This window comes from Phyllostomus hastatus, unplaced genomic scaffold (assembly GCF_019186645.2).
Source record: "Phyllostomus hastatus isolate PE091 unplaced genomic scaffold, TTU_PhHast_1.1 phas_contig_198, whole genome shotgun sequence".
Lineage (NCBI taxonomy): Eukaryota > Metazoa > Chordata > Mammalia > Chiroptera > Phyllostomidae > Phyllostomus > Phyllostomus hastatus.
Genome location: NW_025333715.1, coordinates 6,113,637 through 6,130,983, shown reverse-complemented (window position 1 = coordinate 6,130,983; position 17,347 = coordinate 6,113,637). Strand labels below are relative to the sequence as shown.

The 17,347-nt window shown below is 64.7% G+C and overlaps 1 protein-coding gene across 1 annotated transcript in view; it reads left to right on the top strand.

Annotated features, from left to right (window-relative positions):
- The first annotated feature begins 1,555 nt into the window (after positions 1-1,555).
- Positions 1,556-17,347, top strand: part of CACNA1I (calcium voltage-gated channel subunit alpha1 I) — a 93,023-nt gene continuing 77,231 nt past the window's right edge. The window contains exon 1 of the mRNA XM_045834944.1: positions 1,556-1,788. Coding sequence (XP_045690900.1) covers positions 1,556-1,788 — 233 coding nt within the window. The remainder of the gene's footprint in view (positions 1,789-17,347) is intronic.

Here is a 17,347-nt window from a genome sequence, read left to right as displayed (position 1 = left end):
TTGTTCCGCCCAGGGCTTGACAGGCGGCGGGCCGAGGCGCCTGGGAGCTTATGTAAGGCCTGTGGCTGTGCTTCTGGAACCAGGCGCAGAGCCCTGGGCTGGAGAGGAAGCTCTGCCTCACTGACCAACTGGGAGAAGTGGCGGGAGGAGCCAACTCCCGCCTGCTGCCCCCGGGAGCCGGGGACACGTCCAAATGCATCAGCTCTGGGCAGCGCAGCAGACAGCTCAGCAGCCGCAGGTGGCAGCCGGGGGGAGGGGACGCCAGGGCTCTGCGCCTCCACTCCAACTCCCACCGCACTGCCCGGTGCTGTCGGGGCCCTAGGGTTCAGGAGAACCCCGTGGATAAGGATTCAGGGACTGGAGGCCTCTTGGAGGAGGTGGTGAGGGGCAGGCCCTGAGAAGTGCTGTTCTTCCCACCCTGACATTATCCGGCGGTCAAGGGGGACAAGCACGGTCACGGTCAGTCATCACTGAGTCTGGAAGGCCGGTGCTGGGATTCTGGCCTCTAAAGGGGCCTCACGGTGTGGCTAGGACAGGCCATTCCTTTCTCTGGGCCTCAGTGTCTCCATCTGCTCAATGGGCATGCGTAACCCTGCGGGGGTTGTTGGGAGCATCCAATGAGACCGGGATTGGACGTACCCCTGAGACTGAGTCAGGACCAGCTGCCCGACTTGCAGGGCCCAGTGCAAGTGAACGTGGGGGGGGGGCTCCTGCGTCAGACGGACCGTTTCAGGTTGGCGACAGCAGAGCCTTAAAGCAGGCGCAGGCCCTTCTGAGAGTGGGGCCTGGGTGGCTGCGCGGTCGGACCCCCAGGAGGCTGGCCCCGATGGAGCTCTGTCTCTGCCGTGACCCGGCCATTCTCCCCCTGTCCCTTCTCTGGGGGTCCCTTCTCTGGGCCCCGTTCCTCCGCCTGTAGAGCGAAGAGGTTGGTGGGGAAGGCCCCTGGGCTCCCAGCCTGCAGAGGCCGTGGTGGTGGGTCCCTGGGCCACAAGGCAGGTCTCCGCTCCGCTGTCCTCGGGGAAGCCTGACCTGAGTTCCTCTCTGCTGACCCAGGTCCCCCCCCGCCCCCGGCTTCTGGTCCCACAGCACCCCAACTTCTCCTCGTAATGCGCGTCACCCTGGCAATGATGTCTGTCTGTCTGTCTATACAGCAACGTTCCCTTCTATCCTGTAAATTTTCTTGATTTTTGATGGTGCAATAAACACACAAGTCTACTCTTATTTAAACACACACACACACACTTAATATCACAACCACACTCTGGGAAGGTTTTATTCTCCCCACTCTTTGTCTCCCCAAACTGAGGCTCAGCAAGGCTGACCAGACGGGACTGGCCTGGCCAGGATCACCGGCCTGGGAGTGGGTTTCAACCCGCGGGCTTCTGGGCCCGAGGTCCTTTCCTGATCCTCGAGGCCGGAGTGAGGGCCGGGGGCCTGCAGGCCTGAGGCTGGGCTGCCCCCTTTCGGGGGGAAGCTGGCTGGGGGGCGCGTGCCAGGCCTGCCCCCGCCACGGGTCACCTCTTCTTCTCCCCCAGGCTCCCCGCCGCACGCTGACATGGCTGAGCGCTCCTCTCCGCCCTCCTCTTCTGCCGCGGCCCTGGCCCCCGAGCCAGGGGTCACGGAGCAGCCGGGGCCCCGGAGCGCCCCGCCCTCCCCCCCAGGCCTGGAGGAGCCCCCGGATGGAGCCGACCCGGACGTGCCTCACCCGGACCTGGCGCCGGTTGCCTTCTTCTGTCTGCGCCAGACCACCAGCCCCCGGAACTGGTGCATCAAGATGGTGTGCAACCCATATCCTTCGTGTGGCCGTGGCTGGTCGGGGCCCCGCCCTGGGGTGCGCGCTTCCCTGGTGGCACCCGGCCTCCCACACCTGCCTCTGCCTGGCAGGGTGGCCTTGCTGGTGGGGAGCGAGCTCAGTGGTGGGTCTGGGGGGGTGTTGGGGGCCTGGAGGTTGGACGGACGGAGACCTGGTGGTCTGCTGATGTGAACATTCTGGAGGCTGCTGTCAGCAGAGGCCGGTCCAGCGGCTGGCTGGCTGGGAAGGTGCTCAGGGGCGAACCCCAGCGCCATGCTGGGACCCAGGACAAGAGTTAGCCCCATGGCCCAGTGCCCAGTGACCGAGCCGTTGCATGGATGGTGTCCATGGGGGCGACAGGAGCTGAGATGGGGACCTGTGTGCACTGGGGCCGAGGCCCCTGGTCCCACCTCGCAGCAGGGTGAGGCTCCCCGCCCCATTCTCCTGGCCGGGCCTCTGTGTGGGGCCCCTGGCGGCAGCAAGCAGCCCCGCACACGTCCTCCCGCCTTCCCTGTCGCCTCTAGTCTGCACCTGCTGCCCTCTGCCCAAGCCCCTCCCCCAGCTCCCATTGCTCCAACAGCCGATAGCCCTCCCCAGGCCCGGCAGCCCTGCGTGCCCATGCCCAGGCTCCCCGCCCGCCCCTCTGCGTCCTCTGCGCCCTGCCAGGCTCCGGGGCCACCTCCCGCTCTTCCCGTTGTCCGGAACGCTCCTCCCTGCTCTCTGCACTGGGGCAAAGTCTTGGTTGCATCCTTCAAATCACAGCCCACGTGTCCCCTCCTCAGGGCAGCCCTCGGGGACCCCGCTCAGCTGCCCTGTCGGTTGTCACTCTCCAGTTGTGGGATTCTGAATCCACCATCTGCCTCCTGCGGAGGTGCCGCCGGGTGACCAGGGTGCGGACCACCCTCGTCATGTTCACTGCTGGACCGCAGCACCCGGCCCGGAGCACACCAGGGGCTGCCTCAGTGTGCGCCGGGCACCCTGTGGCCACGTCTGAGCCGAGTCTCCGGCAGTGGATGGTGTCAGGTGGAGAGGGCAGCGGGGACAGGGTAGGCAGGGGCCAAGGCCTGGGGGGAGGGGCAGAGCAGGGAAATGAGGCTGGCCGGGTGGCGGGAGATGAGACAGGCTCCTGGGCTGAGTGAGGAGCTGGCCCACGTCCTGAGGGCCAGGGGGACCTGGCAGAGTTTAAAGGAAGGGCATGACGTGGCGAGATGCGCGTTTGAGAAGGACCCCTGAGCCGTGCTGTGAGTGGGGGTCCCAGGCGTGAGCCTGTGGCTGGGGGTGGCTGAGGAGGAGGCTTTGGGACCCAGATGTGGTGGCCTTGTGGCTTTGGGGGCCCCGCAAGCAGGACAGAGTCCTTGCCAGTAGGGCCTGAGCCCACCCCTGGGGGCCTGGGGTGCCCCGATGCAGGCCGGGATAGTGAGGCGCGAGGCCCACGCTGAGCCCATGTCTGCTGGCCTCCCCGCTGTGTCGGGCCTTGAGGTGCTGAGGGGCCCCAGACTCCCACATCTGGAAGTAGCAGGGTTTGTGCGCAAGTGGGTGGAGGGCAGGGCTGAGGCCCCTGCTGGGTGGGGCCGAAAAACCTTGATGTTCATTCTGGGGGACAGCTCAGGCGGCCTCGAGCACCACGGGAGGATCCCTCAGTAACTCGGTTCCCCTGACACCTGCCCTGGGACCCCGAAGGATGGGGAAGCAGAGCTGGCCCACCCTGAGCAGCCCCTGGGGGTGGGGGTGGGGGTGCACGCATCACCCATGGGAGCAGCTTTAGTGCAGAGTGTTGGGACCACAGGGACCCGCATCATGTGAACTGGGGGCCAGCCAGGTCAGGGAGGGGGCCCTCCAGGGACAGAAAGCCGCTGGGGGGACAGGGAGGCCATACAGCCGCATCACAGGGACGTGGCCTTGGTGGGCCACAGGGGTGGTTCTGGCTCTGCCACTCAGGTGCTGTGTCACTTTGGGAAAAACACCCTACCTGTCTGAACCTCGCAAGGTCCGGATGGTCAGAGTCGTGGCCCAGACGGCCTTGGCCCGGGGTCTGAGCCACGCCCCCAGCAGCCCTGGTGGGTCGGGCCGGGCCGGGCTGGAGCGGCCCGGAGCGGCCCAGGCGTCACAGGGAAGCCACTGGGCAGGCAGTAGGTCCGAGGCTCATCTGCCAGGAAGTGGGGGTGTGTGACTTGGGACAGTCCCTTCTCTCTGAGTCTCGGCACCTCCACTCCACCTGCAAAGGAAGGGCTGGAAGAATTGCCCCCATCCAGCCCCCGACCCAGGGCACCAGCCTCAGACACCCTCGACCTTGGGCATCCTGGGCCCTGACCGCTGAGCAGAGACCCTCCGAGGTGCCCCATTTCCGGGCTGCGGGCAGAGCCCCAGGTCCTCACCACCCCGTTGGCTTCCGCCCCGAGGGTGTGTGAGAGTCTGGGGTCGGGGACCATGGTGGGGAGGGGAGGGACTGGGACTCCAGGCGGGGCTGGGCTCGGTCCTCACCTGTCTTGGGGAGAGCCTGGGTCCTAGTGTGTGGGACTGCACGGGGTGGGGGGTGGAGCTGAGTTCAGCTCCCTCTTGAGACAGGGACGCCCCAGCACTGGGGCTGCCGGGGCTGCAGCGAGGGGCGGAGGTCTCGGCTTGACGTGGCCGCCCAACTGCCGGGCCGCCTTCTGGACCAGAGATCCGGTGGCTCCGGCGTGGAGCAGCCTCCGGAGTGTCGAGTTCTGGCACTCTCCGTCCGATCCCCGGCTTCTGTGATTGAGCCCAGGGGTTCAGAGTTCAGACCTAGCGCTCAGTGACACTGAGTGACACTCTAAGCGTCCGTGACTCAGAGACTGTCCAGTGCTGCGCCCAGGATGTGTCCGACTGCGGTGGTGCGTGTTTGGGAGTGGGCGGGCCCCCGCACCTGGGCCCCGTGAGTACCGCGCGGCAGTGCGAAGGTTTCGGAGCCCGAGTCGGGTCACGGGGGAGAGGCCAGGGTGGGTCTCCACGCATGCAGCCCAGAGGGCCTTGGTGCCCACAGGGGGCTCCTGCAGTAGAGACTTGATCGTGAGGTGCTCAGGCTGGGGTTTAGGGGTGTGCAGTTTGGGGTGACTGATCAGATGCGGAGGCCTCCAGGGTTCTTCCCTGAGAAGAACCCCTCCCCCCACCCCCCGCCTTTTCCCTGAGCGGGAGCCCAGGAAAGGGACAGTGCTTCGCCCAGCGCTCCGCAGGGGGGGCCCTGGTGGCGTTTGGGGTGTGATGGTCTTTTGTGCTCCTGGCTGTCTTGCATGTTACAGGATGCTGGGTGACTTCATAGGCAGTGTTCTCCTGTCATCGTGACCGCCACCAAAGACCCCGTCACCTCCCCAGACTCTGCAGAATTCTGCTCCTCACCGAGAACCCTAAGCAGCGCGGGGTGGGCGGGCATCAGGGTCGGGCTCGCCCCCGGGGCAGCGTGGGAGGTCTGCCCCAGACAGGCTGCTGGGAGCGCTGGTGTCTCGGGTGCGGAGGGGCCTGGCTCGGAGCCCGCTGCCCTTTGAAGCTTGGAGCTCCCTGACTCAATGCCTCGCCAGCCCAGCGCTGGGCCCTGAGTCACCACCTGACTCACCGGAGACCCGGAGGCTGCCGGGACCCTCCCCGAGTGGGCGAGCAGGGCAGGTTCGCTCAACCCCTCGCCAGCAGTACTCTCTGCCCGGCCTGGGCCCCGAGCGTGTGCTGTTGTCAGCCGGGGTTTCAGCCGGGAGGGCTCTGGCCGCCGTCTGACTCTCGGGGAGGCGGTGGTGCACAGCGCGTGGGCCTGAGTTAGACAGACCTGGGCGCTGGGGCTGCCTCCCGTTTGTTCGCCGTGTGGCCATGGGCCAGGTTCCTAACCTGCCCGAGCCCCAGGTCCCCCACCGGCCCAACAGGGGCGGTTCTCCCCACCGCACAGGATGGCAGCGAAGACCAAGGCCGTTGCGTAAGGAGCATGTGATAATGCAGCCATGCAGACCAGAAAAGCCGCCACACCTGCGGTTTTCCTTCCTATTATCTGCGCCCCGGAGGTGCACAGGGCCCGGGCGTGTGGCTGAGCAGACTCTCTGCTCGTGGAGAGTCTGCAAGACACGGGCCGGGCCGTCATGTCTTCACACAGAATGTGGTGCGTTCAGAGGACGCGGCTTCTGGGAGAAGCAGAGCCGGTCCCCGTTACTGGGGTGAAGTCGTGCCGGTCCAGCGGCTCGCAGCTGCGCCCACTCCCGCGTGCACATTGCCGGTCCAGCCCAGCGTCCTCCAGCAGGGCGCCCGCGGCAGGACTCGTCGGGGGAAGCCTATTTCCCCCGAGATTAGCCGCCCAGAGCCTCTCGGAGGGTGACCGGCTGCCGTGGGAGAAAGGCCAGCGGTGCGGGTGCGCACTCTGGTCCCTGCGCCCCGAGTCCAGTGTTCTTGTCTCCATGACGGGACGGTTCAGGAGGGTAGAGGCGACCCCGTAAAGCACCCAGCGGTGTGTCCAGTGCCGAGAAGGGGCTCAGGGGTGACAGCCAGGAGGGCCGGCTCTCTCTGTGCCGACTTCTCCGCCTGCATCACTGCCGCCTCTTATCCCTACAGCCGCCCCGTGGCAGGTGCTGCCGTAGCCCCGTTCTACACGCGAGGGAAGGGAGGCTGGGAGAGGTTGAGTGACCTCTTCCCAGGGCTGCACGGCCCGGATGTGGCAGAGCTGGGAGGAAGACGTCCGTCTCTCTGCATCCCTGGCCTCCGCTCTCATCCAGGGTGCTGCTGCCCGCAGCGGAACCTGGGTGCTCCACCTGCCACGGGGCAGGGGGTTTGCCCCGAAGTTCCGGGCGGCCGAGCGAGGTCTCCCTGGGCTCCCGCATCTACGTTCAGCAGCCGCCTCACTGTGGCCCGCCTGGGTGCCCCCTCCCCGCCCCTGAGGAGGTTGCATGCAGCCCTCTCTCTCCCAGCATGCTCGGGGTTGCTCGCTGCCTCCTGCTCCAGCCGGGGCTGAGCCAGCACTTCTGCGGCTGGCGAACCGTCCGCGCTCGGTGGGAAGCCGGCCGGCTGTGAAGGTTGCGTCTCTGCCGGGCAGGGGCAGAGTGCCTGCCCAGGTAGAGGGAGGCAGGAGGTGCCAGCTGCCAGTGACTTTGGACACGTCACTCTGGCCCTCAGTCTCCCTGTCTGGGGCAGGAGAGGTGGACGGCGAGGTCGGGAAGGGGCTTCCCCGGGGCACGGCTTCTCTGCCACCCCCCTCAGGAAGCCGCTCAGCAGCGTCTCCAGGCTCCGGGGTCCTTGCGAGGGTGGGGGCGGGGCTCACTTGGTTAGTGCCTTGGTGGCCGTGCTCCTGCCTTTCAGCTGCCCCCTGCCGTCCGCGTCGGTTGCCCTGCCTGTCCCTGGCCCTCTGCTTGCTAGGCTGGGGTCCGTGGGTGCTCCCGCTCTGAAGTCCGGTGGGCCGGGATCCCCACCCCAGGGTATCAGCCCAGCCCCACACTGCCAGGTCTGCACTGTTCGCCGGGAGGGCTCGGCCTGCTTGTCGAGGGGGTGAGGGCTCCCGTTCACCATCATTCGTTCGCCCGCTCGTGAGATCGTTCAGCCAGCCTTCACTGAGTGCGTGCCGTGCACCAGGCCCATGCAGAAGAGCACAGCCACCGCCCTCTGTGCAGGGGAACGCCGCTCTGGCTCCCACGGGCGACAGCCGCTGGGAGACCGTCCTGAGAAGACACCTGTGGGCTGGAGGGATGGTGGTGGTCCAGGTGCTGGCAGGGCCTGGGGAGGAAGGACCGAGGGGAGGTGTGGCTGCGTGGGGCTTGGAGTTGGAAGGGGAGGACTCAGAGGTGGCCCAGCCACTGGAGCTTGGGTGCTGCATGAGGGAAGACCCGCTCCTGGCTTCTTGGCCGAGGATCTCAGACATGTCTCTTGACTTTGCTGAGCCTCTGTTTGCTCATCTGTGAAATGGGGGTCATCGTGAGAACCCAGGTTGGGATGTCAAGGGGTCAAGTGAGAATCCAGGCCAAGTATGGACCGGACAAACCGTTGAGTGCCAAGTGGCAGCTGCGTGCACACCGGGGCTGACGGAGGAGCTGGCAGGCGCCGCTTGGGGTGGTCCCGGCTGCACTGCAGGAGGTGCCTTCACCCTGGACAAGGGTCCTGCAGGGCCGGCGGCCAGCTGGGCCTGGTGTCCTCGCTGGCGGTCCGAGAGGTCCAGCCTGCTCCAGTAATTTCTGCAGGTTACCTCTCAGTTCACCTTGGGCCACTGGGTAAAGGCCTCTGGGACCGTTCTGGGAGCTCCTGACTATCAGGAAGTCCTCCCCTAGTCTAACCTCCATCCCTCCTGTCCCGAGCCCTTCCCCTGTGGGGTGGCCATTGGGTTGAGTTCTCTTGTCTCTTCCTGTACAAACGGGCAGCTTCCCGGATATGACCCCTCCTGCCCCTCGTGACAACTGGTGTCACCCTCTTTCCCTTCCCCTGCACAGTGGACAGAGCACCTCTGGTGTCACCTTCTTTCCCTTCCCCTCCACAATGGAGAGAGCACCTCTGGTGTCACCCTCTTTCCCTTCCCCTCCACAATGGAGAGAGCACCTCTGGTGTCACCCTCTTTCTCTTCCCCTCCACAGTGGACAGAGCACCTGGCCAGGAGCCCAGAGCTCTGTGACTTTGGGTGATCTCTTCTCCCCTGAACCCTTGCTTCCTCCTGACAGACATGCCTCTCCCCTCAGGGGTTCCTGGGGCCCCTCTGTCAAGCGCTGTGTCCCCTGCCTTCTTGCCTGCTTTCTTTTCTTTGCTTATTCTTTCTCCTCTCTCCGGGATCCGAGGTCTTCCAGGCTGCACGCCAGGTGTCCTCCAACCGCCGTTCTGCTCCCCCCACCCCCCACTCTGTTCTGAAGCCCAGACAAGCTGTTGATGGGTCCTGGGGCCCCTGATTCCCCGCCTTAGCTTATGCTGGGTCTGCCCTGACCCGCCATGCCCTGTCCCTGTACCTTCGGAGCTCCAACTTCTGCCAGGCTCTGCTTCCTGCCACCACCTGCAGGAAGTCTTCCTGGGTTCCAGCTTTTTTTCCTTTAGAACCCCTCAACACTTTACAGCCCCCCCCCATCCTACAAGGCTCCTTGCCTCAAGGGCACTGTTGCCTGACCTCCTGCACCAGGCGGGGGGAGGCCCCAGAGGGCAGCGCCCTCTCCCTCCCCCTGCGTCTCTAACGGGCAGCACAGGCTCCGCGCCGACCGGCGTGGGCATCACTCTCCACTCCCCATGGTACCTTCCCACCCAGTGACCTCTCACACCTCTCAGCACCTCCGTGAAGTGGGCAGGCCCCAGAGGGTGCCAACTCCCCATAGTGCAGCTGGGGAGACTGAGGCCCAGGAAGGGGGCATGACGTGCCCAAGGTCACACGTTGAGTAGTCAGCAAGGCCAGGGTGGACTGGAGCCTGGGGCTCCAGGCTCTCTGGCCAGTGCTGCGCCCACCCAGCCTGCTTGTGGCTGTCCCCTCCCCCTTCAGCCCTGGCCTAACGGGAACACCCAGACGGGCAGCAAGTGTGGCTGGGAGAAGCAACACATGTCCGGGAAATTGTCCGTGTCCCTCCATCTGGCATAGAGAAGGTTGTTTTTCTCCAAAGTAAAAGTCGGCACCAAGCTGTGCGCTGGGTATGCTCGTGGTGCCAGAGTGGGTGCTGCACTGTCATTGGTCAGCAGGGCGGCTGGACGGCCAGTCAGAGGAGCCCTGACCCGCAGGACAACCTCAGGAGCCGTCACGTGCAGAGTTCTGTGTGAGGAGAGCTGCGGGTGCAGAAGCTGCCCCCGGCCTGCCCGGGGGCACGGTGAAGCTTTGCTGGCGGAGGGGGCACGTGGCCTGGGTCTTGCTGCGTGAGTAGGAGTTTTCCAGGAGCCCAGTGCAGGGATGGTGTTAGCGTAGAGAACAGAGAGGAGGTCAGGGTGGCTGGGACAGTGTGGGAAGCCGGAGAGCAGGGTGTGGAACGGCGGGTGAAGCTTGCACTTGACCTTGTGGTAGCTGGGAGGTCATTGGTGGGTGTCCAGAGGGGATGGGGACTGAGAAACTTCATTTATTAGAGTGGCTGCTGCTAGGACAGAAGGGAGGGTGTGGAGGGACAGACACTGAGGTCTGCAGACCAGGCAGGAGGCTCCTGCCACAGATATTGATTGATTGATTGATTGATTCATTCATTCATTCATCTATCCATTCAACAAGTGTTAACGGAAGCCAGCCGTGTGTGGGACGCCGTTCCCGACTTGTGCGGAGACAGCCTGGCCGAGGTCCTGGAGCTGAGCTCAGTGACCAGGGGCTCCGACAGCAGTCTGGGGTGCGGGCTGTGTGCGGAGGGGCGCTCGGTGTCCAGACTCTGGAAGGCAAAGGGGAGGACCGCCCTGGGGAGGGCGCCGGCATTTGCTAAGGACCTACTACGTGCTGGGTGCCGTTCATGCCGGCTCTAGAGACTGCCCGCTGGACAGACGAGGCCCCGAGAGGTGACGTGCTCGCCCAGGCCACCCAGCCCGGCGGTGCCCGGGTGACGGAGCGTCTCGTTGTCACTGATACAGAGCAGAGAGCCAGGGAGAGGGCCGGCAGGCTGATGAGGGGTTCGGCCCTCCTGAGGCGTTTAGAACACGATTGGATTTTTACTTGTCCGTCGGGCCCGGGCTCTGGCTTCCGAGTCAGGAGCCAGCTTTGACCCGCTGCGGGCCTTGGACCGCCGCGCCGTCCTGTTGGGAGGAAACCCGCCTCGTTTGTGTCCCTCGGAGGAAAGTCTAATACGTCTTTTTAATCAGCCGGAATGTCTTCCTGCTGACCTCCCTCCGGCTCTCCCGCGGGGCCGGCTGGCACGCTCCGTGCCCGTCTGCCCCGTGGAGCTCCGCCCGGGGCTCCTCTGGGCTCCCTCTCCTCTCCCCAAACTCAGATCCTCCCGCTGGTGCATGCTGCTGCGTGACACTGGGCAAACGACTTGGCCTCTCTGGGTGCCCGTTTCCATCTGGATCGGAGCACAGGCGGAGGAGGCTTGGCCGACTGTGAGGTGCATTGTGAATGCGGGGGGCTTGGGGCACTGGGCTGGGGGAGAGGGCAGGGGTGGGGGTGGGCAGAGCAGTGCACCAAGGGTGGTGGGGAAGGCTCCCACCCCCCCACCCATTTATCCATCCAGCCACCCAGCCACCCAGCCACCCGTCATCTGTCCTCCCAGCTCTTCTCCACTCATCTGCAGAACCCTTCCATTCATGCGTCCATCCACCCAGCTTCCCAACTGTCTACCCAGGGACACTTACACAAAGGCCTTGAGTGCTGAGCCAAGGAGTTTGGAAACTCTCTGGGAGGCATGGGGGGGTGGGGGCGGGGCACAGAAGGCTTTTGGTTTTGGAGGGGCCCCCTGGCTGCCGTGTGGAGGATGTATCCTAGGAGGCCAGGCTGGAGGAGGAGGCTGTTGAGAGACTTGTGAGTGAGAGAGCGTGGCCCGCTGGGGGTAGCGGGGGCGCCGAGGCACGGATGGAGAGGTGCAGGTGGTGAGCCAGCTAGGTCTCTGGGACGGACGTGGGGACGAGGGAGACTCCGGGGGTTCTCGTTGGACAGCTTCCAGGATGGCTGGTGGTTGGGGGTTTGTTCACGAGGGTGGGGAGTGCAGGGGGGACGCTTGGTGGTCTGGGGAGAACATGACATTCCCACTTTGGACGTGATGCCTTTGAGGAGCCCAGGGCTGTCCCAGGGCGGTGTCCAGGAGGGAGGCCTGCCGCCCCCAGGGAGTCAGCCTGGGGTGGGGCAGACTTGGGACTGCTCGCCCAGGGGCGGTTGCCGGGAGTGGGCGTGGTGGGGTCAGGGACGGGAGAGCGGAGCCTGGGGGCCGGGGAGCCCGGGGAGGGCCGGCGTGTAAGGGACGGAGCCCACGAAGTAGGAGGAGGGTCTGCCCGGGGCCTTGCGGTGTCCCCGGGGCCCAGGGGGGAGCTTCTGGAGCAAAGGTCTTCAGTCCAGGTTCAGGTTCGTGAACCTGGAGGTCTGTGCTCACTGCCCTCTGACGGAAACCGGCATTTCCTTCTGTCGAGAATGCAGGTGAGAAGCCACGGCGGGCTCGGTGGCGGCGGCCGTGACCTGACGTGGCGGCGTGTCACGTCCTGGCTGCTGTACGCCCTCCGGCCGTTGTCACTGCCTCGCGGCCGGTCACACGGTGCCGGGCCCACCGCCAGCCCCGGTCGGTCTCCGAGGTGACAGTGAAGCTTGTTCTCGATCACAAATTTGTTCCTTTAGTAAAATGTTTTGACACCGATTCTAACAAAACTGGCTTCCTCCCTTTCTAGTCCTAAGCATTAAAAACAAACAAAAAAATGTACGTACTGCAAAACATTATTCTGAGGAGGGGCTCATGGGCTCCCCCGGGGGCGCAGGGAAGTGTGAGATGCGCTTGGAGGGAGTGGGCGGCCCCGGGGGAGGGCTGTCCCGCAGCGCGCAGGTGCAGTGAACGGGGACCTGTGTGCGGCGGGGCAGCCGGGGGTGTGTGGGGGGGTGCCGGGGGTGGGGGCCGGCCCTCGGGAGGCCTCCGTCCAGCCCCCAGCCTCGCTCTGTCCCCGCCGAGTGTGCACTCCGGGCTCCTGGAGGCCCGGCTCACGGCTTCTTCCCTCGAGGTCCCCAGGGCCCTTGTAAGGCCTCACCCGGCGAGGGGTGGTGCCGAAGAGATGAGCACAGAGCGGTGGGCGTTGAAGGGGAGAGGAGTGGGGGTGGAGAGGGGGAAGGGAGGCTATGACGCCCTTCCGCATAGAAATCCCTCCTTAGCCTCCTTGATGCCTCCAAGTGACGGGGATCTCATCCCCTCCTGCGGCTGTGTGATGCCTCTGAGCACCTGCCCCAGAGAGGGTTCCGGGCGGAGCGGGGTGGGAATGCCCCGCCCTCGGAGAGCACAGCCTGGCGGGTGGGAGGGTGAGAGGCCAGGACAGAGCGCGCTCGGTTCGCAGCTGCTGTAAGGGGGGAAGCCAAGGTGCTGTGGGGGCCCAGAGGAGGCGTCTGCACCCCCTGCCTAGGATGCCAACAGGCTTCCCTGCAGGCGCATCTGGAGCGTCTTCTGGGCTGGAGCTGCCTTCCCGGGGACCATCCACCCTGGGTTTTCTCCCACGCTGGCGGCCCTGGCTCCCTCGTCCCCGCCGCCCCCGCTCCAGCTGTCTGCTCTGGGCACCGCGGCCTGCTGGACATCTGGGAATCAGAGACTCCGGCCAAGTGCAGTGCGTTCCCACGTTGTGGGGACAGGAGGAAGTGGAGCCAGGGGTGGGGACGAGGAAGGGAGGCCGAGCTCACGCCCCCGCCCCCTCCCTGGAGGGGTCTCAGCCCACGGAGGGAGGCTCTGCAGCTTGGAAGCCCACCCCTCAGCCTGGGCCGGGCTGGGTGGCGTGTGGGGGGCTCATGCAAGTGTGGGGAGGGGGGCTGAGGATCCTCTGCCCAGCAGGTCTGTCCACTTTAGGAAGAAACTTTCTGTCCCAGCTTGGCCGCTGTGTGACTCTGGGCAAGTCCTGTCATCTCTGGTCATCGCTGGACCTCCATTTTCGCATCTGTCCAGTGGGTGCAATGAGGACGGCCTGCCTGTCTCCCAAGCCTGCAGTGGGCGGGAGCGGAACAAATCCTCGAACAAGTGGGAGGTGGGTGTGGGGCCCCAACCCCCGCTCTGCCCCTCGGCCGCTGTGGCCTCGGGCGAGTTGGGGGAACCAGGGTGACACCCTCCCTTGCAAGGGCTGGTGACAGCGGGCGCCCCAGCAGGTGCTTGTGGTTTTTAATTTTCGCCATTTTTATTGTGCCTTGTAGCAGCTGCACTTCGTTATGTTTTGTGGCACTTTTGATTGAGGTCAAACGCGTATGCGGTGGAGAACCTCAAATTGGATGTGCGGCTCAAGGCATCTTTTCGTATAAACACGCTCCTGTGACCCCGCTCAGTCCAACGAGGATGTCTTAGCCCTGGAAGCTTCCCGACCCCACCCCCAGTGGCCACTCCTCTAAAGACACCGGTGCTCAGACCTCCTTCAGGTGGCTGAACGCTGCCTGGTTCGTTCGTTCGTTCGTTCGTTCGTTCCCCCCTTCCTTCCTTCCTTCCTTCCTTCCTTCCTTCCTTATTCCTTCCTTCCTTGTTCCTTCTTTCCTTCCTTTCTGCCTTATTCCTTCTTCCTCCCTCCCTCCCTCCCTTCCTTCCTTCCTTCCTTCCTCCCTTCCGTCCTTCCTTCCCTCCCCCTTCCTTCCTTCCCCCTTCCTTCCTCCTTCCTTCCTTCCTTCCTTCCCCCCCTCCTTCCTCCTTCCTTCCTTCCTTCCTTCCTTATTCCTTCCTTCCTTCCTTCCTCCTTCCTTCCTTCCTTCCTTCCTTCCTCCCTCCCTCCCTCCCTCCCTCCTTCCATTCATTCCTTCATTCCTCCCTCCCTCCTGTATGCACCCTGAGACCTAACCTGAAATCTAGGCATGTGCCCTGACTGGGAATCGAACCTACAGCCTTTCAGTTCATGGCATGCCCCTCCAACTGAGCGACACTGGCCAGAGCTGATTTTTCACTCTATGTACTGTGTTTATACACTCTTTGCTCTTCAATACCGTCATGCTGCTGCGGGTATTGATAGTTTTCTCTTTTTCATCGCTGCATACTATTCCACCGGGTGGGTGGACCACCAGGTTTCTCAGCCTTGGCGCTGTTGACGTTCGGGGCTGGACAGTTCTCTGGGGGAGGCGGGTTTGTGCTCTGCGGGGGGTTTTGCAGCATCCTCGCTCGCTGCTCATCAGATGCCAGCGCCCTGCCTCCCCGGGCCAGGCCCGGAGTGCAGTCCTGGAGGTCAAATCACGCCCAGTTAAGACCTGCCACCGACTCATTCTCCTGGTGGCGGGCACTTCAGGGGTTCCCTGGTCGGGGCCATTACGAATAATGGGTGCCTTTTGGCGGACTTTCGTCGGCATTCCTCGGGGGTGTGGACCCAGGAGTGGCGCTGCTGGGTCCCAGTGGGGGCCTCTGGTTTGCCTTAATAGATGGTGCCAAGAAACTTTCCAGCGGCCACTGCGCCCAAAGATAAGTTGAATGAGTGAATGAGTGAGTGAGTGAGTGAGTGAGTGAATATCCTCTTAAAGCCCAGCGCCCGAAGCATAGTTGACGTTCAATGCCGCAGCCGCTGTTCCTGCAGTGCAGGCCGCACGGCCCCCTGTCACGCTGGGGCGGGGACGGGGCGCCTCCAGGGCCGGGCGAGCCTGACTCGTCCTGGGCGCTGATGCGGTAGGCGCCGTGTGATGTCTGCGGCCCCGGCCCCGGGGGAGCGCAGAGCTGGGCCGAGAGCTGGGGTCTGCAGCCTGTGAAGGCCCAAGGACTGCGCTCCCGTCCTCAGGGCAGGGGGGGGGGACCCCCACAGAGAGGCTGGCCCAGCTTCCCTGTGTCCCCGGGCCAGAAGGGTGCAGCCCCCAGTCTCCGTTCTCCACTTGATTTGCATAGACAACCGAGGCCCACCCTGGGAAATGGATTAGATCCTGGATTTCACAAAAATAAAAACAAACTTGGCGGCCCCAGCCAATCCAGCGCTCTCACCCCCCCCCACCCTTCCCGAGCCCCCCAATTACAGAAACGGCGGCGACTGTCAGCTGGGCCTACAGGATGGAGGGCGGTGGTTGCCATGGCAACCGCGCAGGCCTCTGGCTTTGGTTCCCGGAGAGGAGGCTGCCCTGGGGACCTGCTGGGGTGCCAGGCGCTGCCCCTTCGTTTGGTGTCTCTCCTCCCTGGGAAGTGGCAGGTGCCAGGGGACCCCTGGCATGGGTGCCTGCCCCAGTGACTGTGACCTCCCAATTCACATTCCGGCTATCCCAGGACTCAGCAGCCTGGACGTGGGTTGGAGTTACGGTTCTGGCCCAGCTCTGCTTCTTACCGGGGGGGTCTTGAGAGCAGCACCCCTCCCACTGTCTCCTGCAGACAGGCCCTTCCTCCCCGCCAGGGGCAGGGGCGGAACAGCCCCCTTGTCGACCCCTGGGGTCCAGACAGACGGCCGATCCCGAGCTCCCGATGACCCAGGCCTCCGTGGGCGGAGACGGCGTGGGCGAGAAGGGAAAAGCAAGCATCCACTGAGCACGTGCCAGTCCCGGGTCCCTCACGTTCCAGGCCCTGTGCCTGGGGTCCGTGGGCAGGTGGCTGGGAACGTGGGGTTTGGAGTCGGCAAGACGCCGGTTCAGATCCTGCCCCTGCCACATACTGGCTGTAGGAACCCTGGGTGGCTGCGTGTGGCTGGTGCCCTGCAACCAGCTCTCGGTGCCTCGGTTTCCTTATCTGTAAAATGGGGGTAACGGCGGCACCTGCCAGGTGTAGGGAACTTTGTTTACGTTCGGGGCGACTCCACATTGCTGGGCCTGAGCAGACGGAGTTTTCTGGAAGGCTGAGTGAGGACTCAGCATGCCGCGGGGCAGACACCTGTCCAGGGGGCCTGGGGTAGCGTCTCTGGTTTCTACTCAGGGTCGAGTTAAGTAATCAGCCGGCAATGCCGGCACTCAGTCCCCTGAGGGTGAGGTGTTTCCCCCTCCAGAGGACGGAGAGCGAGAGGCCCCGGGCCCTGTCACAGGGGAAGCTGGCGGCGCGAGGGTGGCTCTGCACGCCTGCGGCTGCCGGGCCCTCTGTTCGGCACCTCTGGGGCCTCCCTGCCTCGGGCGCGTGCCCTGAGGTTTAAATGAGGTGGTACCTGCAGTTCGATTAGAAAGCTCCTTGGCCCAAAACGCTCAAGACCACTTGAGAAATGTTTGCCATCGGTGCCATTTTCGCTGCTGTTGATCGGGTGCCTGGTACACAGCAGGCACTCAATACGTGCTCGTGGATTCACTGCTGGGCTCCTTGGCCCGAGTTCTGAGGACCTGTGACCCGTGAGCAGAGCAGGGGGGACTGGGGGTGGGGGTGCGGCTGGGGCCTTGGCCGCGAGGCTGGGAGGTGGGGCTGAGCCGGGGGAGTGGGTGTGGGAGGGGATGCAGTGGGGGCTCCCAGCAGCCCCTAGGCCACCATGGTGGTTTGTGCCCCGCAGCCAGGTGGGTGTCTGGGACGGCTCCGCCCACAAAGGGTGTTACTGCTTGGGCTGCCGTGGATGTGTTCCCACACCTGCGTTCCTCAGGGGCACCCGTGCTGCCCCTCAGGGGTCCCGTCAGCCTCAGGTGACCAAGTGAGGCTATTCCGAGTGGATGGCACCCCTGTGGAGCCTGGGCGTTTGGGGAAACGTGGGGTGTCGGGACCCCCACGGGTGGGGAGGCTGTTGGCTGACGGTCACTTCCCTTCGGGCTCTCTGTGTCTCAGAGGCCTCTCCGCCTCTGTGCCCCACCTGTGTGTGCAGTGGGCGGTCGGACCAGGTGCTTTGTGAGGACCTTGGTGCGGTTGTTTTGTGACAAGGTCACCCCGACAGAAGTGAGGGTCTGAGCGATGAAGGAAGAAGGTGGCAGGGTCCCACCCGCAGGGCCTCGGATGCCAGGCGGGGGGCTTTGAGCCTTGCTGCGAGAGGCAGTGGGGAGTCACTGAAGGCCCCCCCCGCTCTCACGGAGCGGGTACTCAAGCCCTCACCTGCCCTGGTGCCCAGAAACCCTGTACCGCGCGCTGGGGGCCTCCACCCTCCCTCCGCAGGCTGTCCCAGAACCCCGGGGCTGGTCCAGCGCTGCCCTCAGGGGGTTCT